The 27,360-nt window shown below is 56.4% G+C and overlaps 1 protein-coding gene across 15 annotated transcripts in view; it reads right to left on the bottom strand.

The window, feature by feature from the left end:
- Window positions 1-244: 244 nt before the first annotated feature.
- The window catches only part of SPG7 (SPG7 matrix AAA peptidase subunit, paraplegin), a 55,912-nt gene continuing 28,796 nt past the window's right edge, over window positions 245-27,360 (bottom strand). For 3 of the 15 annotated variants that reach the window (XM_077986811.1, XM_077986812.1, XM_028840887.2), the window contains 9 exons: window positions 26,956-27,129; window positions 17,334-17,458; window positions 15,651-15,753; window positions 14,356-14,466; window positions 10,349-10,464; window positions 7,871-8,027; window positions 7,061-7,227; window positions 6,478-6,555; window positions 245-1,112 (listed from right to left, as the gene is read on the bottom strand). In XM_077986811.1, the coding sequence (XP_077842937.1) occupies window positions 906-1,112; window positions 6,478-6,555; window positions 7,061-7,227; window positions 7,871-8,027; window positions 10,349-10,464; window positions 14,356-14,466; window positions 15,651-15,753; window positions 17,334-17,458; window positions 26,956-27,129 (1,238 nt within the window). In that variant the 3' untranslated portion in view covers window positions 245-905. Of the gene's footprint in view, window positions 1,113-3,741; window positions 6,342-6,416; window positions 6,634-6,944; window positions 7,228-7,520; window positions 7,612-7,870; window positions 8,028-10,348; window positions 10,465-14,355; window positions 14,467-15,650; window positions 15,754-17,333; window positions 17,495-21,414; window positions 22,788-26,910; window positions 27,130-27,360 lie in introns of those variants that run through there. The other 12 variants (XR_013412118.1, XR_013412117.1, XR_013412114.1 and 9 more) reach the window with 12 other exon arrangements.

Genomic DNA, 27,360 nt, shown 5'->3' with positions numbered 1-27,360 from the left:
CGTCACTGCACCACAGGGAGGGCAGACGCAAGGAGGCCAGAGTGGGAGCCGCATGCCCCGGAACACAGGGCCAGGGCGTCCTGGGTCATCCTCTATCCCTACAGGGTCCAGGCCCCCGATTCCTACAGGAGTTTTCCACTTAGTCCCTGCATTACTCAAATGACAAACTGAAACCACAAGACCCTGTGATCCAAGGTAAGCCCGCCAGCTCCCCTGCATTAGAGCTGGCCAGACAATGCAGATGTAGATTTTCCAACCACAGAGTTTATTAGTAAAGTGTCTCAACAGTTCTCAGGGCAGAAAAAACCAAGGCATCCCCCAACACTGCATGTGTGACTAGACCAGCAAGAAGTCCTCAACTTGCACCGTCCACATGGCAGCAGGGGGCAGTGTTGAGTCCCCTGGAGCCCAGTGCCTGGGCTGGACTGTGTGGCCCCATTGACGAGTGAGCTGGAGGACGGGGCTGCTGGCTCAGAGGGTCCTTTCATGTCCGATCCCGTTAGCATTCTGAGGGAGCCACAGGAACTGGGAGGCCGGGCAAGCGTCGGCATGAACAGCGGTCTGTTCGGAGTCTGAATGCTCTGCTGCCTCTGGGTGGCCTCAGCCACGCTGGGAACGACTGTCTAGAACCTTGGGAACTCAGGTGTTCCATGCTCACTCGGGAACGCACTGAGAACCTTCCCCACAGGGGAGACGACGCACACACACAAGGCTTGGCCAGTTGTTTCTGCAGAGAAACTTACAATCATGAAAAGGGTAATCAACAAACAGATCTCAGAAGTCGCTGCAGAGGGACTACTGAGGGCCGCAAGAGGAAGTGCAAACCTCAGTTGAAAAGCAACGCAGGGTGGCTGAGTGAGCCCTCAGTTCTCGGGTCACCCGCACGTGCGGCCGACACGTCCCAGCTACTTGGGCCAAGTCGGCTCTTCGCCTCCAAGTGGGGGCTGTTGGGTCTCTTCGGCCTCCTCCTCTCCCGAGTCCTGTTTCTCCCTCTGGGCGTCGACCCACCTCTGCGGTGCGATCATTTTCTTCGGCCCGTGGGGCGGCGGGCCAATGAGAGCCTCGATGTCCTCATAGTTTATCACTTCCTTTTCCAGAAGGGCGTTTGCCAGCTGGAAAGAACAGGCACAGCAGTGTGAGAGTCCCCAGGACAGACACAGAGCATCTTTGTCCCAGGGAGGTGACGAGAGGCGTGCGGGCCTGTGTGCAGGACACCCGGGACAGGCCACTTTCCCAGGGAAGCGGAGGCACGGAGGCAGCTCCCAAAGAATCACCCCCATCTCAACCTCATAAATGATTTTCCGGTGGCCAGCCTCATTAATTTTTCTACTTCCCTTCAAAATCTTGGCTTATTTTTGGCAACTGCAATTTCTTTCACCAGACAAGATGTGCGTGTCTACAGGGAAGGAGACGGGTAAAACGCTGCACCCTCCTGATTGACACAACACCGGGAGAAGGAATCTGAGGAGAAGTTGTGTGAGCTGGCACCTCTCAATTTGGGGAAGGGAATTTCAGCCACTCTAGGTGGGATCTTGGAAAACACTCGAGATGCCGACTGTCCTGTGCCGGTGGCCCTGCCTCTGGGGTGGCCTGGCCCGACCACAGAAAACACTGCCACAGCCACATTTCACTGGTTTCCGTGAAGGAAGAACTCTTCCAGATTTTCTTTCTCTTTTTTTTTTTTTTGTTAACTGCCTGCTCCTTTCCTCACTCCTCCAGATTTTCTAAAGAAAATGGTAACCCCTAAAGCTAGGGTGATTTACTTGTGGCTTTATTGCAAGAGACAAACATTTCCTCTCTAGGGCTGGTCTGAGATTTTATTAAGTTCTGCAACCCACTGACACACAGGGCAGACACGCCACTCCACAGCCAGTGAGAAGCCTCGCCTGCAGCTTTGTCCCTGCCGGCTCTGGCTCCCACTGTGGTGAGCCCAAGTTCTGCAGAGCTGCTTTGTCAACCGTGATGAGCACATGTCCACAGGCAGGTGCTGCTTCAGCCGGGGACGGCACTACCCACGCCTGCCCTGAGACTGCTGCTGCTGCTGGTTGGGGATGACACTCTAAGGGCCCTAAACACTATCCCCATGTGACACACGGTGCTCACCTGAAAGACACGAGGGGAGGCCAAAGAAACAACTACCCATCCACTGCCTACCCATCTGTTCACAACATGGACACAGAGCCCTTCGCCTCTCCTGAGTTCTAAGCAGCAGTTACCAGAACCCAGGGACACGAAAGTTAACTCCAGCTCTGCCCACTGTGAGAAACACATCAGACAATCCCTACTGAGGAACGTAACACGAGGAACAAAACACGAGGCCAGTCCTCGAAGCTGCCAAAGGAGGTCTGAGGAACTGTCACCCCAGAGGAGCCTCAGGAGACGGGCGATCAAACGCCACGTGGACTCCCAGAGCGGAAAGGACACTGGGAGACGGAGCACATCTGCATCACGTGTGCACCCATCACTGCGGGTCGGCGGGGGCTCCTCAGGTGGGAGGACTGCCCCGGGGGGCCTCCACGGGGAGCGAGGCAGCGGGGCAGGGAGCTCTCTGCACTGCGCCTGCAACTTTTCTACATCTAACACTACGGTAGGCCCGGGGCTGTGGCTCACGCCTGTAATCCCAACACTTTGGGAGGCCGAGGCAGGCAGATCACCTGAGGTCAGGAGTTCAAGACCAGCTTGGCCAATATGGTGAAAGACTCTCTACTAAAAATACAAAAATTAGCCAGGCATGGTGGCGACACCTGTAGTCCCAGCTACTCGGGAGGCTGAGGCAGGAGGATCGCTGGAACCCGGGAAGCGGAGGTTGCAGTGAGCCAAAATGGCGCCATTGCACTCCAGCCTGGGCGACAGAGTAAGACTTCGTCTCAAAAAAAAAAAAACAAAAAAAAAAACAAAGAAAATCAAAATCCTCTCTAAAATTAAAACTTTATTTTGGCCGGGCGCGGTGGCTCAAGCCTGTAATCCCAGCACTTTGGGAGGCCGAGACGGGCGGATCACGAGGTCAGGAGATCGAGAGACCATCCCGGCTAACACGGTGAAACCCCGTCTCTACTAAAAAATACAAAAAAACTAGCCGGGCGAGGTGGCGGGCGCCTGTAGTCCCAGCTACTCGGGAGGCTGAGGCAGGAGAATGGCGTAAACCCGGGAGGCGGAGCTTGCAGTGAGCTGAGATCCGGCCACTGCACTCCAGCCTGGGTGACAGAGCAAGACTCCGTCTCAAAAACAAAAAAAAAAACAAAAAAAAAAACAAAAAAAACCACTTTATTTTAATAAAAATTTCGGCCGGGCGCGGTGGCTCAAGCCTGTAATCCCAGCACTTTGGGAGGCCGAGACGGGTGGATCACAAGGTCAGCAGATTGAGACCATCCTGGCTAACACGGTAAAACCCCGTCTCTACTAAAAAATACAAAAAAAAAACTAGCCGGGCGAGGTGGCGGCGCCTGTAGTCCCAGCTACTCGGGAGGCTGAGGCAGGAGAATGGCGTAAACCCGGGAGGCGGAGCTTGCAGTGAGCCGAGATCTGGCCACTGCACTCCAGCCCCTGCGACAGAGCCAGACTCCGTCTCAAAAAAAAAAAATAAAAAAAAAAAAAAATAAAAATAAAAAATAAAAAATTCAAGAAAAAAGTTTAAGAGTTGGAAAAAGATTAAACAAAGCTGACAAAACACCGGTAACTGCTAACGGCAGGAACAGGCACAGGTGACTCTGTGGCAGCTTCTTTCTACCTTGGGGGAACACACTGGGTGAATTCATGACGAAAAGTGTGGGACATGTAAGTTTCAGGTGAGGTGGAATTCACATTGGCCAGAGTGTTCTCTGTACTGTGTGCCTTGGAAATACTTCACGAGAGGGGTGGGGACTATGGGTGCTGCGTGGGTGCTGCGTGGGTGCTGTGTGATGCTGCGTGGGTGCTGTGTGATGCTGCGTGGGTGCTGTGTGGGTGCTGTGTGATGCTGTGTGATGCTGTGTGATGCTGTGTGGGTGCTGTGTGATGCTGCGTGATGCTGTGTGGGTGCTGCGTGGGTGCTGTGTGATGCTGCGTGGGTGCTGTGTGATGCTGTGTGGGTGCTGTGTGATGCTGTGTGGGTGCTGTGTGGGTGCTGTGTGATGCTGTGTGATGCTGCGTGGGTGCTGTGTGATGCTGTGTGGGTGCTGTGTGATGCTGTGTGGGTGCTGCGTGGGTGCTGTGTGATGCTGCGTGGGTGCTGTGTGATGCTGCGTGGGTGCTGTGTGGGTGCTGCGTGGGTGCTGTGAGATGCTGCGTGGGTGCTGTGTGATGCTGTGTGGGTGCTGTGTGATGCTGCGTGGGTGCTGTGTGTGATGCTGCGTGGGTGCTGTGTGATGCTGTGTGGGTGCTGTGTGGGTGCTGCGTGGGTGCTGTGTGATGCTGCGTGGGTGCTGTGTGATGCTGTGTGGGTGCTGTGTGATGCTGCGTGGGTGCTGTGTGTGATGCTGCGTGGGTGCTGTGTGATGCTGTGTGGGTGCTGTGTGGGTGCTGCGTGGGTGCTGTGTGTGATGCTGCGTGGGTGCTGTGTGATGCTGTGTGATGCTGTGTGGGTGCTGTGTGGGTGCTGTGTGATGCTGCGTGGGTGCTGTGTGTGATGCTGTGTGGGTGCTGTGTGATGCTGTGTGATGCTGTGTGGGTGCTGTGTGGGTGCTGCGTGGTGCTGTGTGATGCTGTGTGGGTGCTGTGTGATGCTGTGTGGGTGCTGTGTGGGTGCTGTGTGATGCTGTGTGGGTGCTGTGTGGGTGCTGTGTGGGTGCTGTGTGATGCTGCGTGGGTGCTGTGTGTGATGCTGTGTGGGTGCTGTGTGATGCTGCGTGGGTGCTGTGTGTGATGCTGTGTGGGTGCTGTGTGATGCTGTGTGGGTGCTGTGTGATGCTGTGTGGGTGCTGTGTGGGTGCTGTGTGGGTGCTGCGTGGATGCTGTGTGATGCTGCGTGGGTGCTGTGTGATGCTGTGTGGGTGCTGTGTGGGTGCTGTGTGATGCTGTGTGGGTGCTGTGTGTGATGCTGTGTGGGTGCTGTGTGATGCTGTGTGGGTGCTGTGTGGGTGCTGCGTGGGTGCTGTGTGGGTGCTGCGTGGATGCTGTGTGATGCTGCGTGGGTGCTGTGTGATGCTGTGTGGGTGCTGTGTGGGTGCTGTGTGATGCTGTGTGGGTGCTGCGTGGGTGCTGTGTGGGTGCTGCGTGGATGCTGTGTGATGCTGCGTGGGTGCTGTGTGATGCTGTGTGGGTGCTGTGTGATGCTGCGTGGGTGCTGTGTGGGTGCTGTGTGATGCTGTGTGGGTGCTGTGTGATGCTGCGTGGGTGCTGTGTGGGTGCTGTGTGATGCTGTGTGGGTGCTGTGTGATGCTGCGTGGGTGCTGTGTGATGCTGTGTGTGATGCTGCGTGGGTGCTGTGTGATGCTGTGTGGATGCTGTGTGATGCTGTGTGATGCTGTGTGATGCTGTGTGATGCTGCGTGGGTGCTGTGTGTGATGCTGTGTGGGTGCTGTGTGATGCTGTGTGGGTGCTGTGTGGGTGCTGTGTGGGTGCTGTGTGATGCTGTGTGATGCTGTGTGGGTGCTGTGTGGGTGCTGTGTGGGTGCTGTGTGATGCTGTGTGGGTGCTGTGTGGGTGCTGTGTGATGCTGCGTGGGTGCTGTGTGATGCTGTGTGTGATGCTGCGTGGGTGCTGTGTGATGCTGTGTGATGCTGTGTGGGTGCTGTGTGGGTGCTGTGTGGGTGCTGTGTGATGCTGCGTGGGTGCTGCGTGATGCTGCGTGGGTGCTGTGTGATGCTGTGTGTGATGCTGTGTGGGTGCTGTGTGGGTGCTGTGTGATGCTGCGTGGGTGCTGTGTGGGTGCTGTGTGATGCTGTGTGGGTGCTGTGTGATGCTGCGTGGGTGCTGTGTGATGCTGCGTGGGTGCTGTGTGGGTGCTGTGTGATGCTGCGTGGGTGCTGCGTGGATGCTGTGTGGGTGCTGTGTGGGTGCTGTGTGATGCTGTGTGGGTGCTGTGTGGGTGCTGTGTGATGCTGCGTGGGTGCTGTGTGATGCTGCGTGGGTGCTGTGTGATGCTGCGTGGGTGCTGTGTGATGCTGTGTGTGATGCTGCGTGGGTGCTGTGTGTGATGCTGCGTGGGTGCTGTGTGATGCTGTGTGGGTGCTGTGTGGGTGCTGTGTGATGCTGCGTGGGTGCTGTGTGATGCTGTGTGTGATGCTGCGTGGGTGCTGTGTGTGATGCTGTGTGGGTGCTGTGTGATGCTGTGTGGGTGCTGCGTGGGTGCTGTGTGATGCTGTGTGGGTGCTGCGTGGGTGCTGTGTGATGCTGCGTGGGTGCTGTGTGATGCTGCGTGGGTGCTGCGTGATGCTGCGTGGGTGCTGTGTGATGCTGCGTGGGTGCTGTGTGATGCTGTGTGGGTGCTGCGTGGGTGCTGTGTGATGCTGTGTGGGTGCTGCGTGATGCTGCAGTCTCCTCGCCTGGCCAGGGCCTCACCGCCTGCAGCTTGTCCAGGTTGTCCTGCAGCACCTTCTCGGTGTGTCTGTAGGCCTTGGCCACCAGCAGTCTTGCTTCCTGCGAATGGAGGGAACTGTGTCAGGGCAAGGCTGGCCGCCTGGCTCCGGCACCAAAGCACAGAAAAGAAGTGCCAGGCTGGGAACATGGCCTTTCCCCTCCCAGGAGGAACAGGACTCCTCAGCCGGCGGGCGGTCTCCTGCCCGTGACCACTGCTGGGGGAGCAGAGCTCCACATGCCGCCTGCCCACCCACCCACAGCTGCCTCACAGGCCTTTCCTGGCCCAGTCTGAAGGCTATGTGGGCCCTGCGTCTATTGCTCAGTGAATTTATTTGATATTCTTCCCAGATTCACATCTATAATTTCATTAGGAGCATCTATGTCCTCATCTGAGAAAAAAATACTCCACAGGTAGGAACTACAGCAGAGCCCAGAAGGAAGAAGCCCACGTGGGGCCTGCAGCTGAGCTCAGCTGTGGCGGCCGTGGCCGGCCCTTGTGTGGCAGACCCAGGGACTCCCTTCCCGGGGAGCACGGAGTGCAGCGGTGCGGCCAAAGCCGACTCACATGGTCCATTATCTGCTGCAGGCCTTGGCTGAAGGGGCGCCGCCCGATGCCCACGAGTCCCTCCTGTGCCTCAGGGAAGGAGATGGGGCCGATGCCAGGTGCCATCCCAAACTGCTTCACCATGGAGTAGGCAATGCGGGTGACCTTCCTCAGGTCATCCTGTGCCCCTGGAGGGTGGGGTCAAGACAGAGGGATCCTCAGCACTGCAGGTGCACAGCAGGTGTCCCGGTCAGTGTCCTGAGGCAGCACTGTGCCTCCGCATCCCCTTCCTCCCGAGGAGTCCCACCGTGAAGCTGGACAGTGAGGACGTTGGCACCTCGCCACTGTTCCTTAAGAGAGTCTTAAAACTTTCAGAAATGCTCTTTTATTTGGAAATCTAGAACCTGGGGGGCATACAGGAGCTCACTGCACGGCAGTTCTCAAGCACAAGCCCAGGCCTATGCGCGGCACACCCACGGACCTGGAGCCCTGGGACCCTCCTTCAGTCTCTGGATCTCCCAGTGAAGTGACAGCTTCAGAACAGTGAAACTGCTTCCATTTCATTCCGTTTCCTATAGCCATTGCCAAGAATTAACCAATTAAATGCGTTTAGAGTTGGCATATAGGTTAAGTTTTTTGTCCAGTTAAATTATCTAAAAAGTCTTGCTTAGCTCCAAATCTCCTATGACCACAACTTATCCTTTAAAAAACACTTAATAAACTCAAAACTACATCTACACCAGATTCACCCCACGGCATTCACTGGAACAGAAGGAATAATGCACAGAAAAGCACTCTGAAACCTCCGGGGCCCACGCAGCCGCTCCTCACCGGAAGTGACCTTGTTGAAGGACAGTGCTTCCGAGGCCCGGCCCCCCAGGGCCATGCACATCCGCTCAAACAGCTGCTCCTTGGTGAAGAGGTACTGGTCTCTGGGAAGCATCTGAGCAAAGCCCAGGGCGGCGTTCGTCCGAGGGGCTATGGAGACCTGCACAGGGTCAAGATGGCCCACGTCAGTAGGCAGGATGTGGGCTTTGAGGAGGAAGGTGTGGGACTAAGAGGTCTCCATCATTAAAGCGTCTCAAAGCAGGAAAGCAAATCAGCATCTTTTACAAGAGAGGACCCTAACACCACAGACGGCCAGCCCAGACAGCAGGGTTCCCACCACAGGTGCCTGTACATACACTGTTGGGGAGTGTCTTCCCATACATGACTAGGGAGTCAAGAAGACAAGGTCTGTAGAAGACAGCTGAGAGGCGAAGGACAAGTTATACCCCCAGCGGCCGCTGAGCTGACCCCTGGCACTAGCGACTGCCACGGAGGGTTCAGAGCAATGGGAACCCCAGGATGCTGAGGGAACATGGACTGCCCTCACCTCTGCTGCTCCCCCACACCCCCACATCAGGTGTGCAAGGAGGGGGCACGGGGCAACATGCTAACCCAACGACATGGAACCGCGGAGTGGGAGACGGAGGGAGACAGGGCAGGGGCAGGTCCTTTGCTGGCCCAGCTGCTGCTTCTGAGAACTGTGGCAGCAAGATGGCCACAACCAGGTGCTCTGAGAATCCTGAGAGAACGATGAATTTAGAACCTAAAACTAGGCCAGGCGCGGTGGCTCCCATCTGTGATCTCAGCACTTTCGGAGTTAGAGGCGGACAGATTCCTTGAGCCCAGGAGTTCGAGACTAGCCAAGACCCCTTCTCTACAAAAAATACAAAAATTGCCCGAGCCAGCGGTGGTGTACGCCTGTAGTCTCAGCTACACAGGAGGCTGAGGTAGGAGGATCTTGTGAGCCTGGAAGGTCAAGGCTGCAGTGAGCTAGCTGTGACTGCGCCACTGGACTCCGGTCTGGGCGACAGAGAGACAGGCCCTGTCTCAAAACCAAAAAAAGGCTCTAAATAACGGCTGCAGTGATGATTGCATTAATGACCAAAACCACAACAGTCAGTTCACAACCTTTCCCTGGCAGGACACTGAGCCTTGGGAAGGAGACTTACTTTTTCATCGTGACTATCTGACTTTTGCCTATCAAATAAAGTAAAAATTCTTTTTTTTCCCTTTGATAGTCTTGCTCTGTCACCCAGGCTGGAGTGCAATGGCACAGTCTTGGCTCACTGCAGACTCTGCCTCCCGGGTTCAAGAAATTCTTCTGCCTCTGCCTCTCAAGTAGCTGGGATTACAGGTGTGCACCACCACGCCCAGCTAATTTTTTGTATTTTTGGAAGAGACGGGGTTTCACCATGTTGGCCAGGCTGGTCTCAAACTCCTGACCTTAGGTGATCTGCCCGCTTCGGCCTCCCAAAGCCCCTGCGTTAATTTTGATTTGTTGACATACTGAGTTAAAACGTTGTGTTTGTTGCTCAGTTTCTCAATATCCCTTAAATGGGACCCTGAGCTCAGTGTCCACTCGCCCCACACTGGGCCGGCTCTGGTCCCATGACCGCGATGCACGTCACCAAGGAGCAGCATGTACCTGGTCCCCAGACGCTGGCCTCAGCCCTGCTGGGAGCCTGGGATGGGCAGGATGCTCCTCTGATTAACACCCAACTTTGCTACAGCTCACGCCTGAGAAACAGCAGTGGAGACCACGCTGGCAAGCCAAGCGGGCAACTGCTGCACTGTGTGCATTTTTTGCAGCGAACCCTGAGGTAGGAACACAGCACCGCTGCCGTCTCCGGTGAGCCTCAAACCGGCACCGGTTCCTGGGGCTCCACTGTAAAGACGGCGCCTGCGTTCTGAATAGAGACCTCCTCTTGACAGCACTCGGGCTCCCAGTGGTGGAGCCACATGTCTGAGAGAAGCTGTAACATCACCATTTGGTAAGAATCAACTTCCATCGAGTTCACAGCTGCCTACAAGAGTAGTTTTTTGTTTGTTTGAAGTAGAGACGGTTTTGCCATGTTGGCCAGGCTGGCCTCGAACTCCTGACCTCAGGTGATCCACCGCGCCCGGCCTACAGTAGCATTTTTTAAATGTATGCTCAACTCACTTCTTTCCAATGTTAGGAGTCATTTGGGGTGGACAGGCTGAGAACACGCACAGGCAGTGAAACCCCACTGCATGGTGTGACCTTCCAGGAGTCACCCCAGTAGCAGCACCTGGCTCCGATGTGACACAGTCCACTCCTGCCTCCCATGCCCGAGCTTCTGCCCATCATCCTGGGACAGTCGCCTCCCACCTTACTCCTTGGATCATGACACTGGCAGGCTTTCCTCTCACACGACCTACAGACACAGGCGGGGCCCCCCGGTCAGCTACAGACACAGGCGGGACTTCCCAGTCAGCTTTGGCCAAAGCCTGTGGACCCACCTTCATCACAGCCTCCGTGTGCTCCAGCATCCAGCCCACCAAGGCGTGGCCCGACTCGTGAAATGCAACCACTTTCTGTTCTTCCTTGGACAGGATCTTGCTCTTTTTGGCAGTCCCTGAAAGAATGCCAGGATGTGAGCCGGGCGCGGTGCTCACGCCTGTAATCCCAGCACTTTGGGGGGCTGAGGCGGGCGGGTCACCTGAGGTCTGGAGTTTGAGACCAGCCTGACCAATATGATGAAACCCCATCTCTACTAAAAATACAAAAATTAGCCAGGCATGGTGGCAGGTGCTTGTAATCCCAGCTACTCGGGAGGCTGAGGCAGGAGAATCACTTGAATCTGGGAGGCGGAGGTTACAGTGAGCCGAGATCGCGCCACTGCACTCCAGCTGGGTGACGCAGCGAGACTCCGCTCAAAACACAAACCAACTGGCCGGGCGCGGTGGCTCAAGCCTGTAACCTCGGAACTTTGGGAGGCCGAGACGGGCGGATCACAAGGTCAGGAGATCGAGACCATCTTGGCCAACACGGTGAAACCCCGTCTCTACTAAAAAAATATAAAAAATTAGCCAGGCTTGGTGGCGGCGCCTGTAGTCCCAGCTACTTGGGAGGCTGAGGCAGGAGAATGGCGTGAACCTGGGAGGCAGAGCTTGCAGTGAGCCGAGATCGCGCCACTGCAGTCCAGCTTGAGCGACACAGTGAGACTCCGTCTCAAAAAAAAAAAAAAAAAACAAAAAAAAAACCAACAAAAAAGAATGCCACGGGGTGTGAGCTAGGCCCTGGGCTCTCCCTGGCTGGGCCCTGCTCCTGCCCCATGTAGTCAAAGCAAGGCTCTCTCTGCACATCTGCCTCTAGCAGCTCTGTAGCCATGGCTCCGGACACCCAACTCAAAACTCTTCAGGTCAAAGAGCTGTTGAAGGAGGTCGTGATTTCTTTTTTTATAAATGTTGCAAGTATCAAAATAGCTCCTGCTGCTTTTAGGAACAAGTGCAACCCTCTGAGGATTCTCTCCTCCTGCCCCAGAGTTGGGCGAGGTCCACAGGGTCGGGGCAGGGGTCACAGAACAGCAGCTTCTGACTTTCTGGCAGGATGGGCAGAGGCCTCCTGTGAGTATGGGCCTCCTGCTTACTCTCCCACTCCCCTCAGACCTGGCGGGGCAGCTCCCATCCCCATCACTTTCTGGATCCTCATGGCTTCCACTCATCCCTTCAGAGGCCTTTTGCCTCAGGGACAAGGCTTTTTTTGGTAAGAGACAGAGTCTCACTCTGTCGCCCAGGCTGGAGGGCAGTGGTGCAATCATGGCTCACTGTTGCTTCAACCTCCCGGGTTCTAGCAATCCTCCTACCCCAACCGCCTGAGTAGCTGGGACCAGAGGTGTGCTCTACCACCATGCCTGGCTAATACTCTTTTCTTTCTTTTTTTTTGTTTTAAAAGAGATGGGGTCTTGCTGTGTTGCCCAGGCTGGTCTCAAACTCCTGGCCTCAAGCAATCCTCCTGCCTCAGCCCCCAAAGTGCTGGTATTACAGGCATGAGCTACAGTGCCCAGCCAGGGACAAATGTTTGCATTAATTTTCCCCTGTTCAGCTTACTGGTGAGGCTTCATTTCCTGTCTCACATTTTCCACACATCTGTAAGTCTCCATTTTGTACAACTTGAATCAGCTCGTGGTCCTGAGCACTCAAGTACATCGTGCTACTGGAACCTTCCACCACCACTTTACTGCAAGGCTTTAAGTCCTAAGACACACTGGCTGTGGCCGATGAAGTACTCCAACCAGAGCCGGCTACAGGACTGTGTACAAAGGCACGAGACCACAAGGCGTACAAGACAGGCTTACCTGAAAACAAACGAGTGTGTTTCTAGTACGGACAAGTGCAGGCAGGCTGTCGACACCAGAAGGGGCGACAAGCTCAGTTCAACAGGGATGGCACGGCCAAGCCTGCAGCCTGGGCACCAGGACACCACGCTCAACCACCCATGCCAGTGGCCAGAGATGGGCATTTAGGGGTGTCTCTCCCACCCAGGAGCCTGGGCTCCCCGTGCTCCCTGCACTTCCTCTAATCAGACCATTCAGGCATTTGACCGTGAACTGCACTGACCACTCCCCATTCCCTGTGCGTACGGCTGGTTGCCACACGCTCTCTCTTCTTTCTGCCGGACCCTTCACTTCTGCCTCATGGGATCTGGGGGTGGAGGATGGCCCTCCCCACTCCCGGCGCCCTCCCTGCCCAGGATCTGTGAGTAGTAACTCTTTGAACGTGTTTCCTATTGTGGTGGGGACTGAATTTGCACCTTCCACAAGGAAGAACCAGGGGCTGCCCAGGCTGGGTTTTCTCAGGCATGTGGGGGACACAGGGCAGGCCCCAGCACCAGAGCGATGGTCAGGCAGGCATAACCTGGACGTGAATCAGACAGGAGCCATGGGACGTCTGCCAGTGTAAGCAAGTTTCCTGGAGGGACTCCTGGACTTCGGATGGACATTAAGCTGTCCACTGGGTCAAAGATGCACCCCTTGAAGGGTGCAGGATAACCTTCATCTCCCCTGAGTACAGGACTACCGGCCGCCAGGCACTGGACCCGTTTAGCTGGGGGCTCTCAAGACTCAGGCTGTCCACACTAAAGATGAACACAGAGGACCCACTCTGCATCACACACGGGAAATGGCGTCCTGTTAGTATTTTCCTTTCTTCTCCTGGAGTCAGGGGTCTCGCTCTGTTGTCCAGGCTGAACTGCAGTGGTGTGATCACAGCTCACTGTAGCCTCAACCTCCTGGGCTTAGGCCATCCTCCCGCCTTGGTCTCCCGGAGAGCTGGGCTTACAGGCATGAGCCCCCACACCCTGCCCTGGCTGTATTTTCTTTCAAGTGGCCTGCAGTTCCCACTCAGTCCTTCCTGCTTTGCTACTATGATCAAAAGCTTATCAATTTCCACATAAAAGTAAACGGTTACCAAAAATACATTTTGGTGAGACACAGGCAGCGCCAGTTCCCTGGACCCGCGGGGCGGGTGGGGGGAAGCCAGGCGTGTTTCACAGTGTCTGGCACAGTGGCTGGCCCCACTCCTCTGCAGGGATCCACCGCCTTTCCACGCTGAAGCCCCGGGGACCTGCCAGAGGCATGTCTGCTAGGAATTCACTCAGATTGAGGGTGAGGGAACTCGGTTCTCACAAGGACAGCTCGCAAGGGAGGCTCGTGCTCCTCAAACACCTGGGGCAAGAACCACTTCCCTTTTCAAACGTTCCCTGTGTCTCAGACTGACACTGTGGGTCTGAACTCCATTTCATGAGATGACTGATCACGTCTGGTTGTTGCCATCATAGCTACGGAAACCTCCAGCAGCTCCGATTCCCGGTTTAGTCCTGCTCTCCTCACAGACGTCGCAGACCCCACACTGAGCAGCCACAGGACGGCAGTCAGAGGCGGCCAGCCCACCCGTCCCCAAAACTCATCTCCTGTTCCTACTGAGAGTCGGAGCCACGGGTTTTGCCAGAGGTCGCGCAGCAGATCCACACCTGTCCGCAGAGCCCCTCCTGCGCTGAAGGCACAGCTGTCCCTCCATGCCCGCGGGCGGCAGCAGCCCTCCGGCCCACAGTCAGCGGTTGGAGCTCAGCCCCTGTAGGGCCAGGGCTAGGCTGAGCCCACCACACCCAGGCCGGTAAGGCATGTTTAGTTTTTATTTCATTATTTTTATTTTTGGCGGGGAATTTTTTATTTTTTTTTTCATTTTCTTTGGCAAGACATTTTTATATTTCTGTTGGACGAGTGTCTACTCTTAGGTCTAAGTCTGTGATACTTTAAGGAAAAGTACCTGGCATCATAAAGACATGAGTTACACAGAACTGAAAGGCAACGTGTGTTCCTTCCCGTGTGATGGCTCCCGGCCACTCAATCACAGGACACCCAGGCCTGGATCTGGCTCCATCCACCTCATCTCTAAATACCTGCCTGGGTATTTCTGGGGTTCAAGCCCTGCTAAGAACGGCCTTCACCAGGGCGCGCCCCCTGTACCTGCAAGGACGCGCTCCACGGCGTACTCGAAGTTGAGCGTGTGCACCGAAGTGTGTCCCTCCCGCGCCGCGTGCAGGGCAGCCTCGTTGCAGATGTTGGCGATGTCAGCCCCTGCCAACACAAACGACAGCCAGGGCACGGTGCGGTGGGGCTCTGCTCTCTATCAGGGCTTAAGAGGAGGAAGGGGCCCTCAAGGAAGAACAAAGATGGCCGGGCACGGTGGCTCACGCCTGTAGTACCAGCACTTTGGGAGGCTGAGGCAGGCGGATCACCTGAGGTCAGGAGTTGGAGACCAGCCTGGCCAACACGGTGAAACCCCGTCTCTACTAAAAATACAAAAATTAGCCAGGTGTGGTGTCGGCGCCTGTGATCCCAGCTACTCCGGAGGTTGAGGCAGGAGAAATGGTTGAACCCAGGAGGCGGAGGCTGCAGTGAGCCAAGATCACGCCACCGCACTCCAGTCTGGGCGACAGAGCAGGACTCTGTCTCAAAATAAATAAATAATTAATTAAAAGGAAGAACAAAGAGAGAAAAGAGACCAAGAACCAAGAGTGCTGGTGAGAGCGTGTGGGAGAGAGGCAAGGGGAGCTGGCACCAGCAGTAGAGGTGGGGAGTGGCAGGCACCGTGACCATGTTCCACTGAGGCCATTTCACAGACGAGACACAGAACCGCCAAGCTCCGTCCGCCCTGACACCCGTCTCTCTCCTCCCAAGGGCAGTTCCAGACCCCATCTTGTGACATTCCACCTAACAGCTCGTGGGCATTGATGGCAAAGAAATTAAAGGCTCTCAGTATCCACAAAATTCTAGTGAAAGATCTTAACAAACAATCAAAGGGGAAGTTGATCTCAATAAAAGGGAGTTTTGTTTACATTGTTTTAAAATGTGAGCCACGCAGAAAAAAGCGTCTTGATGTACGATTTCTATTTCTACAGCTTGACAGAGACTGTGAGGGTCAGAGGGAGGCGGCTTTGCCGGCACTGCGTCGTCTGACCCCGGGTCTGACGGGAAATGCCGGGATGACTGGTCACACTGTGTGGAGGCAAACGTACCGCCACCATCTCGAGTCAAGCACAGTCTGCTTTTCCACCCTGGGGCAGAGGAAGGAGGGCGGGTGCCGTCTTGACCTCCTGCCATCCCACCTGCACATTAGCTCCCACCCAGGCCTGTACTGAGCAGGGGCCCCCAGAGAAGGCAGCGCCCACCCTACACAGGAGGCCTCGACGTTGTGTGCACAGGTGAGACCGCCGGCCCTCAGGATGTGACGCTGCTCAGGCTGCGGGTTGAGAACGTACCGCTGAATCCTGGTGTCAGCTCTGCCAGGCGTTGGGAGTAAAAGGTGCTGGGCTGGGTCAGCTTCAGGCCCTTCAGGTGCTGCTCAAAAATCTCCCGCCTCTCCTGCCAGAACCGGGGAGGACGACAGACCGTTGCGTTCACGCCCAGTTACTGCCGCAGGCGCTGCATGTTTGTCTGTGGCGGGAGAGGGGGGTCCCCGACGCGCCTGCCCTGAGTACAAGCCTCAGCTTCCCAAGGAGCTGGGATTACAGGTGCGCCATCACGCCTGACTGAGTTTTGTATTTTTAGTAGAGACAGGGTTTTGCAAACTTGCCCAGGCTGGTCTGGAACTCCTGGCTTCAAGTGATCCACCTGCCTCGGCCTCCCAATGTGCTGGGATTACAGGCGTGAACCACCACGCCTGGCCGTGAGCAGCATTTTAAACATGAACAGAACGCTCTTGGATGGCCGGGTCCGGTGGCTCACACCTGTAATCCTAGCACATTAGGAGGCTGAAGCAGGCAGCCTGGCCAACGTGGTGAAATCCTGTCCCTACTAAAATACAAAATTAGCCAGGTGTGGTGGTGCACGCCTGTAATCCCAGCTACTCGGGAGGCTGAGGCTGGAGAATCACTTAAAGCTAGGAGACAGAGGTGGCAGTGAGCCGAGACTGCGCCGCTGCACCCCAGCCTGGGGGACAGAGTAAGACTCTGTCTAAAAAAAAAAAAAAAAAAAAAAAAAACGTTCTTGGAAGCCAAGGTGGGGATCACTTGAGGCCAGGGGTTTGACACCAGACTTGGCAACACAGTGAGACCCCGTTAAAAATTAGCCGCCACAGTGGTGCCCGCCCGTCGCAGTCCCAGCTCCTCAGCTTGAGCTCTGAAGGTCGAAGCTGCAGTGAGTGGTGATCGCAGCACTGCACTCCAGCCCGGGTGACAGCGCGACACCCTTTCTCTAAAAATTAAAAGAAAAAATCAAAAAGAAAAACGAGCCGCCCTCCCCTGGAGAAGCAGCCGCAGGAAGGGCTTCCGCTCTGCCCTTCACTCTCCACCTCAACAGAGGCCGAGCACCGGCTGAGGCATCAGGGCAGCTGCCTCTGTGAGCCCAGCCCTGCTCCCCAGGCTGCACTGACACACCATGAACCTACCAGCAAACCCCGAGGCCCTCTCTCCAAACCCTCCCCTCCATGAGCTGAACTCCTGCTCCCTCAGGGCGGCAACCACGGCCCTTTGGCCAGGAGGTGTAATGTCTAACCAGAGCCCTGTGACAGAGGAGGGAATCAGGCAAGAGGTCTCAGAGCTTCTACTCCCAGCCCAATTTCAGGGCAGCTGCACAGTCTACGTCTCCAGAACCCACGCTCTGGATGGAAGGAAATGATGCCGCACAAGAATAAAGTTTCCCACCATTTTTCCTCCTGGATTTTGTTTCAAAGGATTTGCTATAAAAACCAGACTGATACCCAGGATAAAAGGAAAACTAATAGCGGGTGAAAAGAACTGCAAAGCCCTGAGCAGTGAGTGCAGCAGGTGGGCAGGTCTGCTGGGGGCGTGCGGCCCACGTGGGGGCCGCGCTGGACAGTGCCAGCACCTGCGGGGCAGCGACAGGCTTCACACCAACAAGTGTCTTAGAGGAGAGGCCAGACCACCCAGGACGAGTGAGGGCGGCCCAGGTGGAGTGGGAGAGGCTGGGGTCCTGGCTCTGACCTGCAGTGTGGGCAGATCAATGAAGACGTGCCGGTCCAGTCGGCCTGGCCTCATCAGAGCACCGTCCAAAATGTCAGCTCGGTTCGTGGACGCCAGGACGATGACATGGTCTGTGGTGCCCATTCCTGAGGGGACAGACAGTGGCCCTGAGGGTGGGGGTCCTGACACAACAGATTCCCTTGCAGGTTCCCCTTCAGGATACAGGAGGGAGAGGGACCCTCCCCGCCCCAAGGCCCAGAGAGAAAGGAACACATGGTTCTTCTGTACTAGGAGCTGTGATCCTTCACTCATGGCTCCCAGCCAACATCACCAGGAGGAACAGGAATTTCCCTATTTTGACAAGTGATAACAGCACACCATCCTGGGGCTGGCTACTGAGGCAGAACCGTCCAGGGCCCTTCCGGAGCTCCCACGGCATCCTGGAGCGTCCCCGTCTCATGGTGCCACCTGGGAGCCGGTCCTCACAGCCGCCCCCCAACCCCATCATTAGTGTGACTTTGTTACATTTTAGCTAACACTCGGCTTTAAGCTGTGTCTTTGAAACATTTTATCTTCAACGCCTGGTCTTAAGCCCTGGGTTTCAGGCTTGAGGTTTGTCATCGGAGAATTTAAAAGTGAGTTCAGAAAGGATCACTCATTCCCAATGTCTGTGAACCTTGACTGGCCCCTGATGTGAATAAATCAACTGCGAGATGATTATGAAGCTGCTGGGAACACCTGACTGGATGCTTGTAAGAACGTTCAGGTGTTATGATGCTGTGATATTTCTCTGAATTTAAACAAATGTACTCAGAGCATGTAAGATTCAAAACTTTGGATCTGCTTTCAAAGAATCCACTTGCCTGGGCGCGGTGGCTGATACCTGTAATCCCAGCACTTTGGGAGGCTGAGGCGGGTGGATCACGAGGCCAGGAGTCCAATACCAGCCTGGCCAAGATGGTGAAACCCTATCTCTACTAAAGATACAAAAAATTAGCCGGCCGTGGTGGTGGGCGCCTGTAATCCCAGCTACTCGGGAGGCTAAGGCAGGAGAATCGCCTAAACCTGGAAGGCGGAGGTTGCCGTGAGCTGAGATGGCACCATTGCAATTACACTCCAGCCTGGGCTAGAGGGCAAGACTCCGCCTAAAAAAAAAAAGAATCCACTGGTGGCCGGGCACGCACAGTGGCTCATGCCTGTAATCCCAGCACTTTGGGAGGTTTACACGGGTGGATCACCTGAGGTCAGGAGTTTCGAGACCATCCTGGCCAACATGGTGAAACCTCGTCTCTACTAAAAATACGAAAATTAGCTGGGTGTGGTGCACGCCTGTAATCCCAGCTACTCGGGAGTTTGAGGCAGGAGAATCACTTGAACCAGGAGGCGGAGGTTACAGTGAACCGAGATTGTGTCACTGCACTCCAGCCTGGGCGACAGGGCAAGACTCTCAAAAAAAAAAAAAAAAAAAAAAAAAAAAAGGAAAAGGTCCACAATAAACAGTGTTGAGAGTAAAGATTCAACGAGACCTCCCGTGACTAATGTAAGAAACTCTAAATAGGCTGGGCGCGGTGGCTCAAGCCTGTAATCCCAGCACTTTGGGAGGCTGAGACGGGCGGATCACGAGGTCAGGAGATCAAGACCATCCTGGCTAACACGGTGAAACCCCGTCTCTACTAAAAAATACAAAAAACTAGCCGGGTGAGGTGGCGGGCGCCTGTAGTCCCAGCTACTCGGGAGACTGAGGCAGGAGAATGGCGTAAACCCGGGAGGCGGAGCTTGCAGTGAGCCGAGATCCGGCCACTGCACTCCAGTCTGGGCGACAGAGCGAGACTCCGTCTCAAAAAAAAAAAAAAAAAAAAAGAAACCCTAAATATCCCAGCACGTTGGGAGGCCAAGGTGGGAGGCCAAGGTGGGAGGACTGTGAAGCCAGGAGGTGGAGGCTGCAGTGAGCTATGATCATGCCCCTGAACTCCAGTCTGGGCAATGGAGCGAGACTCTGTCTCCAGCAACCCTGTGTTCTTAGGACAGGACCCTGAACGCTCTGAGGGGGCCGAGGGGAGGGGCCTAACCAGCTTCTCCAGGGCCACTGTCCTGAGTTTCACTAAGCAGTAGCCGCCAGGACAGCACAGCGGCTCAGTCCAAGCCACACCCCACTCCCAAGCAAATCAAATCACTCCCGAATTTCAAAGGAACTCTGAAAGACACAACCATTTTCCCTGGTTCCCCAAGTCAGAATGTGATAAGCTGGGATGCTGTGTCCCAGTTCCATTTCTAGAAGGGAGATGACAGAAGAGAACCATCTCGCCAAGGCAAAGGCAGTGCCTTAAAAAGACGATGACTCGGCTGAGCGCGGTGGCTCACGCCTGTAATCCCAGCACTTTGGGAGGCCGAGGCGGGCGGATCATGAGGTCAGGAGATCAGGACCAAAACCCCGTCTCTACTAAAAAATACAAAAAATTAGCCGGGCGTGCTGGCGGGCACCTGTAGTCCCAGCTACTCGGGAAGCTGAGGCAGAACAATGGCGTGAACCCGGAAGGCGGAGCTTGCAGTGAGCCGAGATCGGGCCACTGCACTCCAGCCTAGGCCACAGAGCCAGACTCCCGTCTCAAAAGAAAAAAAATAATAAAAAAAAAGACGATGACTTTTTTTTTTTTTTGAGACAGAGTCTCACTCTGTCGCCCAGGCTGGAGTGCAGTGGCGTGATCTCGGCTCACTGCAACCTGACTCCTGGGTTCAAGGGATTCTCCTGCCTCAGCCTCTTGAATAGCTGGAATTACAGGCGCCTGCCACCGAGCCTGGCTAATTTTTGTATTTTTAGTAGACACGGGGTTTCACCATGTTGGCCAGGCTGGTCTCGAACCCCTGACCTTGTGATCCGCCCGCCTCAGCCTCCCAAAGTGTTGGGAGTACAGGCTTGAGCCACCACGCTCAGCCAAGACAATTACTTTTAAAATAAACTCAGAAACAAAACAGGCAGCAGAGAGCACAAGTGCTTTGTCTCACTATGACCCTGGGAACAAGAGGCTGGGGAGGGCGGGGACTGGGACCCCAGCTGGCCCCTCCAGAGCTGTTAGGAAGGCCTGCTTTACTGCTCAGTGTTGTGGAGTGCCTTCCTTGCAGAGGCCAGGGCTGTGGATACAGAATTCTGAGACTGTATAAACAGTGAAAAAAATGGGAAAAGTAATAGGAACACTGGTCTCAAAGAAAAACAGCAGCCAGGGCCGGGTACGGTGGCTCAGGCCTGTAATCCCAGCACTTTGGGAGGCCAAGGCAGGCAGATCATGAGGTCAGGAGATTGAGACCAGCCTGGCTAACACGGTGAAACCCCGTCTCTACTAAAAATATAAAAAATTCGCCGGGCGTGGTGGCGGGCGCCTGCAGTCCCAGCTACTTGGGAGGCTGAGGCAGGAGAATGGCGTGAACCCGAGAGGCGGAGCTTGCAGTGAGCTGAGATCGCGCCACTGCACTGCAGCCTGGGCGACAGAGCGAGACCCTGTCTCTGCAGAAAATAAAGTCGAAGCATAAAATGTTTACAGTAGCCTTTCCCGTGTGTGGCTGCACGTGAGGGGCCGTCACCTCAGCTTCCGCCACCAGGGGATGACTATGTCGAAGGGAGGCCTCTGTGAAATGCTAGGCGTCCGCGGCTCCCGCGTGTGGTCAGTGCTGACGCTCCCATCACTGCTTTCTAGCACAGGAGCCGGGACCTGGACGTCCACAGCCGGTGGAGCCTCCAGTGCTCTCTGACTTACGCCCTTCCCAGGGGGGTCTGGGGTCCACAGGACACCGCCATGGACCGGCTGACATAACCAACAAGGCTGGGGCTTTTCTCTTCCCCAGCGAGATTTTCCCACGACCGGCTCCGCATCTGCCCCATCCCGCGCACTGCCACGAACAGAAGCACCAAAGCCTGGCCGGGGGCCTCGGGGGGGCTGAGCGCACAGCTGTGGCTGGGCATAAAGAGACTCGTTCAGAGCTGGCACAACTCAACAAGAGGCCTTCAGTCAGCGGATTCCCGGCCTCAGCAAATCCGGGGCGGAAGCAGCTCTTCTCATGACAGCACAGAGGGGTTATGTGGAAAAGGTCGTTTGACAGACGCTTGCCTTTGGGCTCCAGTCACTCAAAAAGGTGTCTCTGTCTTCAGGGCAAAAGGCAAACCCAGCAGAGCGGGCGGCACTGCCCTCGGTGGTCCCGCGGGCTCCGTGAGGCAGGAGCGGGCGGCACTGCCCTCGGTGGTCCCGCGGGCTCCGTGAGGCAGGAGCGGGCGGCACTGCCCTCGGTGGTCCCGCGGGCTCCGTGAGGCAGGAGCGGGCGGCACTGCCCTCGGTGGTCCCGCGGGCTCCGTGAGGCAGGAGCGGGCGGCACTGCCCTCGGTGGTCCCGCGGGCTCCGTGAGGCAGGAGCGGGCGGCACTGCCCTCGGTGGTCCCGCGGGCTCCGTGAGGCAGGAGCGGGCGGCACTGCCCTCGGTGGTCCCGCGGGCTCCGTGAGGCAGGAGCGGGCGGCACTGCCCTCGGTGGTCCTGCGGGCTCCGTGAGGCAGGAGCGGGCGGCACTGCCCTCGGTGGTCCTGCGGGCTCCGTGAGGCAGGAGCGGGCGGCACTGCCCTCGGTGGTCCTGCGGGCTCCGTGAGGCAGGAGCGGGCGGCACTGCCCTCGGTGGTCCTGCGGGCTCCGTGAGGCAGGAGCGGGCGGCATTGCCCTCTGCCTGTGGGCTCCGTGAGGCAGGAGCGGGCGGCATTGCCCTCTGCCTGTGGGCTCCGTGAGGCAGGAGTGGGCGGCATTGCCCTCTGCCTGTGGGCTCCGTGAGGCAGGAGCGGGCGACATTGCCCTCTGCCTGTGGGCTCCGTGAGGCAGGAGCGGGCGGCACTGCCCTCGGTGGTCCTGCGGGCTCCGTGAGGCAGGAGCGGGCGGCACTGCCCTCGGTGGTCCTGCGGGCTCCGTGAGGCAGGAGCGGGCGGCACTGCCCTCGGTGGTCCTGCGGGCTCCGTGAGGCAGGAGCGGGCGGCACTGCCCTCTGCCTGTGGGCTCCGTGAGGCAGGAGCGGGCGGCACTGCCCTCGGTGGTCCTGCGGGCTCCGTGAGGCAGGAGCGGGCGGCACTGTCCTCGGTGGTCCTGCGGGCTCCGTGAGGCAGGAGCGGGTGGCACTGCCCTCTGCCTGTGGGCTCCGTGAAGCAGGAGCGGGCGGCACTGCCCTCGGTGGTCCTGCGGGCTCCGTGAGGCAGGAGCGGGCGACATTGCCCTCGGCCCTGCGGGTTCGGTGAGGCAGGAGCGGGCGGCACTGCCCTCTGCCTGTGGGCTCCGTGAAGCAGGAGCGGGCGGCACTGCCCTCGGTGGTCCTGCGGGCTCCGTGAGGCAGGAGCGGGCGACATTGCCCTCGGCCCTGCGGGCTCCGTGAGGCAGGAGCGGGCGGGGGTCTCTCCTCTGAGCCTCCTCATGGTCCCCTGGAAGGGCACCTGGTCAACGCGGAGAAGGCCGCAGACTCACAGGACGAAGACCTCGGTGTTCACGCCGTGCCCGCACGGCACAGCCACCCGCCTCACCCAAACTGTAGAGAGTCCTAAGACTCTGTGGCCAGAACCCAAGGTGTCCTGCAGATTTCTTCAAAACCCAAACCACCCACCCGTCCTTGAGCAGCCCCGAGAAGCAATGGTCAGGGCCACATCAAAGGCCACACAGCACCAAAGAGGCCACATAAAGATGCTCCGCAGAGAAGCAGTGCGGCGAGCCTGGAGGCTCCAGAGGCCTCTGACACGCATGGTGATCTCCACTTGAGGGGCAGGGCCAGCTGCCCCAGCAGAGCCTCCCAAGGACCCATCTCTGAGGTGTCTTTCCTTCATGACACTTCAGACGTCACAGAATCTGAACTGCTCAGCCCACGTCTCTGAAGACACTCTGTTCTCTGAAAACTCGACTCCCATGACCACTTGCTGCGTGTGCAGAAGGCGGCCGTTCAGGTCTCGGTTGCTCACGCATTAGTTCCTGAACAAGCACGCTGAGAGACGACTGCAGACACGGGGGACAAGCAGCAGGAGAGGGTGAAGCATTCTCCGCAAATGCCGCAGCAACGCCGCTGAGTCCCGGACACTGTTGGGAATCTCACTTTCATCCTCTACCCTCGGAGCTTTCAGAGCCTACAGAGCACTTCTGTGGGCATCAGTCCATCTGACTTCACAGCAGCCCAGAGGCAGACGGGAACGCAGGGCACCCAGGAGAGACGGGCACCAGCCCAGGGCACTCGGGGCACCCAGAAGAAATGGGCGCCAGCAAGGGGAACGCGGGCACCCAGGAGAAACACGTGCCAGCACGGGGAACACAGGGCACACAGGAGAGACGGGCACCAGCACAGGGCACGCGGGGCACCCAGAAGAGATGCACGCCAGCCCAGGGCCAAAGCCCTCAGCAGAGTCCACCACCAGCGACAGGTGCAGTGACACTGTAAACCGCAAGGCACACAGCACTGCTGCACTGATCCGGCCAAATGCACTGCTCGACCTGACCCTGAGGACATGTCACAGCTCCAGAGACTGACATTCCTGAACGTCACTGGCCTGTGCAGAGTGTCACAGTCACCAAAGACAAACACCAAGAAACAGTGGAGTCCGCCTGTAATCCCAGCTACTCGGGAGGCTGAGGCAGGAGGATCACTTGAGTCAAGGAGTTCAAGACCAACCTGGGCAACACAGCAAGACCCTGCCTCAGAAAACAAGACCAAGAAATGACACAGGACGGGGAGAGACCGAGGAGACCGAACATCCACGTCGGGGAGCGGAAGCACCATGGATGGGTCTGGGGGACAGTCACAGACGCCGTGGCCTGGGGCTCGCAAGTACCCGTGGATGGGTCTCGGGGGCAGTCATGGACACTGTGGCCTGGTCCAAACCTGCAGACCACGTACGTCACGGTCAGCCTTTGGGGAGCTCGCAGGAAGGCATCAAAGAACACTCCGATTGACCGGGCGCGGGGCTCACGCCTGTAATCCCAGCACTTTGGGAGGCCGAGGTGGGCGGATCACAAGGTCGGGTGATCGAGACCACCCTGGCTAACACGGTGAAACCCCGCTCTACTGAAAATACAAAAATTAGCCGGGCGTGGTGGTGGGCGCCTGTAGCCCAGCTACTCGGGAGGCTGAGGCAGGCGAACGGCGTGAACCCGGGAGGCGGAGCTTGCAGCGAGTGGAGATCACATCACTGCACTCCAGCCTGGGCGACTCAGCGAGACTCCGTCTCAAAAAAAAAAAAGAGCACTCTGACCACCGGGGCAACGCTTCTGTAAGTCTAAAGGGATTTCGCAATGAGAGGTGAAGCAAGTTCCCCCTTAGCTGAGTGGTCAGAACTGGGCTGTGCAGGCGCTAAGACACACGACTCCAAGCAGCCACAGGCAACAAAGAAAACAGCAAGTCAACAGTTCTCTTGGAGCCAGATCACTCGGGGAAAAAAAGTCTCCCTCATCTACGATACCTAAAACGTAACTAGAATTCTGATTAAAAATAAACCCTACAAAGCAGAGACTTCCAAAAGATGCTTGTACTTATGTAAACACAGCCCAATTCACAACAGCCCACGTGTCCACCGACGGCGAATAAACAAGAGGCAGCCTCTACACACCAGGCAGCATTGTTCAGCCTCAAGGAGGAAGGAAATCCTGACACGTGCCCAGCACTGACGGCCCCTGGAGATGTTATGTGCGTGAAAGAAGGCGGAGAGCAAAGGACAGACACCGCAGGACTCCAGTTCTATGAGGTCCCTACGACAGTCACTCAGAGACAGACAGCGGGACACAGGCTGCAAGGGGCTGAGGATGGACAATGGGGAGGGCTCAATGGGGCCAGGTTTTTGGTTTGAAGAGAAAGTTCTGGAGACACACGGTGGTGGTGGTTGCTCAACAGGCGAATGTACTTAATGCCGATGAACTTCAGAATGATTAAAATGGTAAATTTATGTGAATGTATTTTTTTAATTGTTTTGTCGAGACAGGGTCTCGCTGTGTTATCCAGGCTGCAGTGCAGAGGCTGTTCACAGGCAAGACCATCGCACAGTACACCACCGAGCTCGGGCTCCAGCACTCCTTCTGCCTCCGCCTCCCAAACAGCCGGGAACACGGGCACCGCCAAGCTTGGCTATCTGTATATTTTACCACAACAATATCCACATTAAAAAAAATAATAATAATCTTGCAAAAGTAGCTCAGGAGAAAAATAGTTCCAGGTCACCTTTACTGGGTCAGCTCCATTTAAAAAAAAAAATTGTCAAAGCCAGACCAGAAGTCATCTTCAAGGGGTCACAACATGTGGGGCGCCTCCCTCCCCGCAGTGCAGCGCGCTGATGCTCTGCTGGGCCCTCTAACCAGAGTCTCACCTTCTCGGGGGGCACAGGGAGAGGCGTGGCGGCACAATCACACAGACCCATTACAGACCTAAAGACAGGAGCGCGCACTCTGACGACCCATTACAGACCTAAAGACAGGAGCGCGCACTCTGACGACCCATTACAGACCTAAAGACAGGAGCGGCGCAGTCAGACCGACCCATTACAGACCTAAAGACAGGAGCGCGCACTCTGACGACCCATTACAGACCTAAAGACAGGAGCGCGCACTCTGACGACCCATTACAGACCTAAAGACAGGAGCGCGCACTCTGACGACCCATTACAGACCTAAAGACAGGAGCGGCGCACTCAGACCGACCCATTACAGACCTAAAGACAGGAGCGGCGCACTCAGACCGACCCATTACAGACCTAAAGACAGGAGCGGCACCAGCTGCTCCAGAACCTGCCTAGCGGTCTTTCTGGGTTTTGCTGGAAAGCCCCTAAAAAACAGTAATAATGCAAAAAAAGGCTGGGTGCCGAGGCTCATGCCTGTAATCTCAGCACTTTGGGAAGCTGCGGCAGGCCGACCGCCTCAGGTCAAGAGTTGAAGACCAGCCTGGCCAACCTCGTCTCCACTAAAAATACAAAAATTAGCCGGGTGTGGTGGCACGTGCCTGTAATCCCAGCTACTTGGGAGACTGAGGCAGGAGAATCGCTTGAACCTGGGAGGCGGAGGTTGCAGTGAGCCGAGATCGTGACATGTACTTCACCCTGGGCAACAAGAGTGAGACTCCATCTCAAAAAAATAAAAAGATTACATCTGACATACCGCTTCTATTCCTACTTATCTTTTTTACTATTGCCTTGACGTTTTTTAAATTAAAAGTTGTGCTTTTTTTTTTTTTTGAGATGGAGTCTCCCTCTCTCACCCAGGCTGGAGTGCAATGGTGAGATCTCGGCTCACTGCAACCTCCACCTTCCGGGTTCAAGCGATGCTGCAGAGCAGCGGGGATTACAGGCACCCGCCATCATGCCCGGCTGATTTTTGTATTTTTGTAGAAATGGGGTTTCAGCATGTTGGCCAGGCTGTTCATAAAATCCGGACCTCCGTGGTCTGCCTGTCTTGGCCTCCCAAAGTGCTGGGATTATATAGGCGTGAGCCACTGTGCTGGGTCTAAAAGCTGTATTTCTTTTTTTTTTTTCTTGAGACGGAGTCTCACTCTGTCACCTAGGCCGGAGTGCAGTGGTGCGATCTTGGCTCGCCACAACCTATTCTGAAAGACATCAGAAAACCTTCTCTGATGGTGCAATGGGGGTGTGGGGTGCACGAGCACTGACCGTCCATTTCTACCAGAAGCTGGTTGAGCGTCTGCTCCTCCTCCGTGTTGGAGAACCCGGACATGGTGGTGGAGCGCTTCTTGCCCACCGCGTCAATCTCATCGATGTAGACGATGCAGGGGGCCCGGGCTCGGGCTTCCTTGAAGAGGCTTCGCACGCGGGCAGCGCCGAGGCCTGAGGGGACACAGAGAGAACCAGGAAATGGGCAGATAATAAAAAACAAAGTCTCCTCCCGTACCCGGGCCAGACAAAGTTCTACACAAAGGACAACTAAAGCTACCAGCCCCATCCCCTGCAAACAGACACACGGCAGCTGCTCGTGGGGGCCCCTGGCCACCCCTCAGGGTTCACACGCACCGTGCTGGCCCCCCCAGGCCACAAGTGACAGCGGCTTTGAAGCAAACA

This window comes from Macaca mulatta, chromosome 20 (genome assembly GCF_049350105.2).
Source record: "Macaca mulatta isolate MMU2019108-1 chromosome 20, T2T-MMU8v2.0, whole genome shotgun sequence".
In the NCBI taxonomy this organism is placed as follows: domain Eukaryota; kingdom Metazoa; phylum Chordata; class Mammalia; order Primates; family Cercopithecidae; genus Macaca; species Macaca mulatta.
Note: the sequence above shows the minus strand (reverse complement) of the source record. Positions and strands in the feature narration are given on the sequence as shown.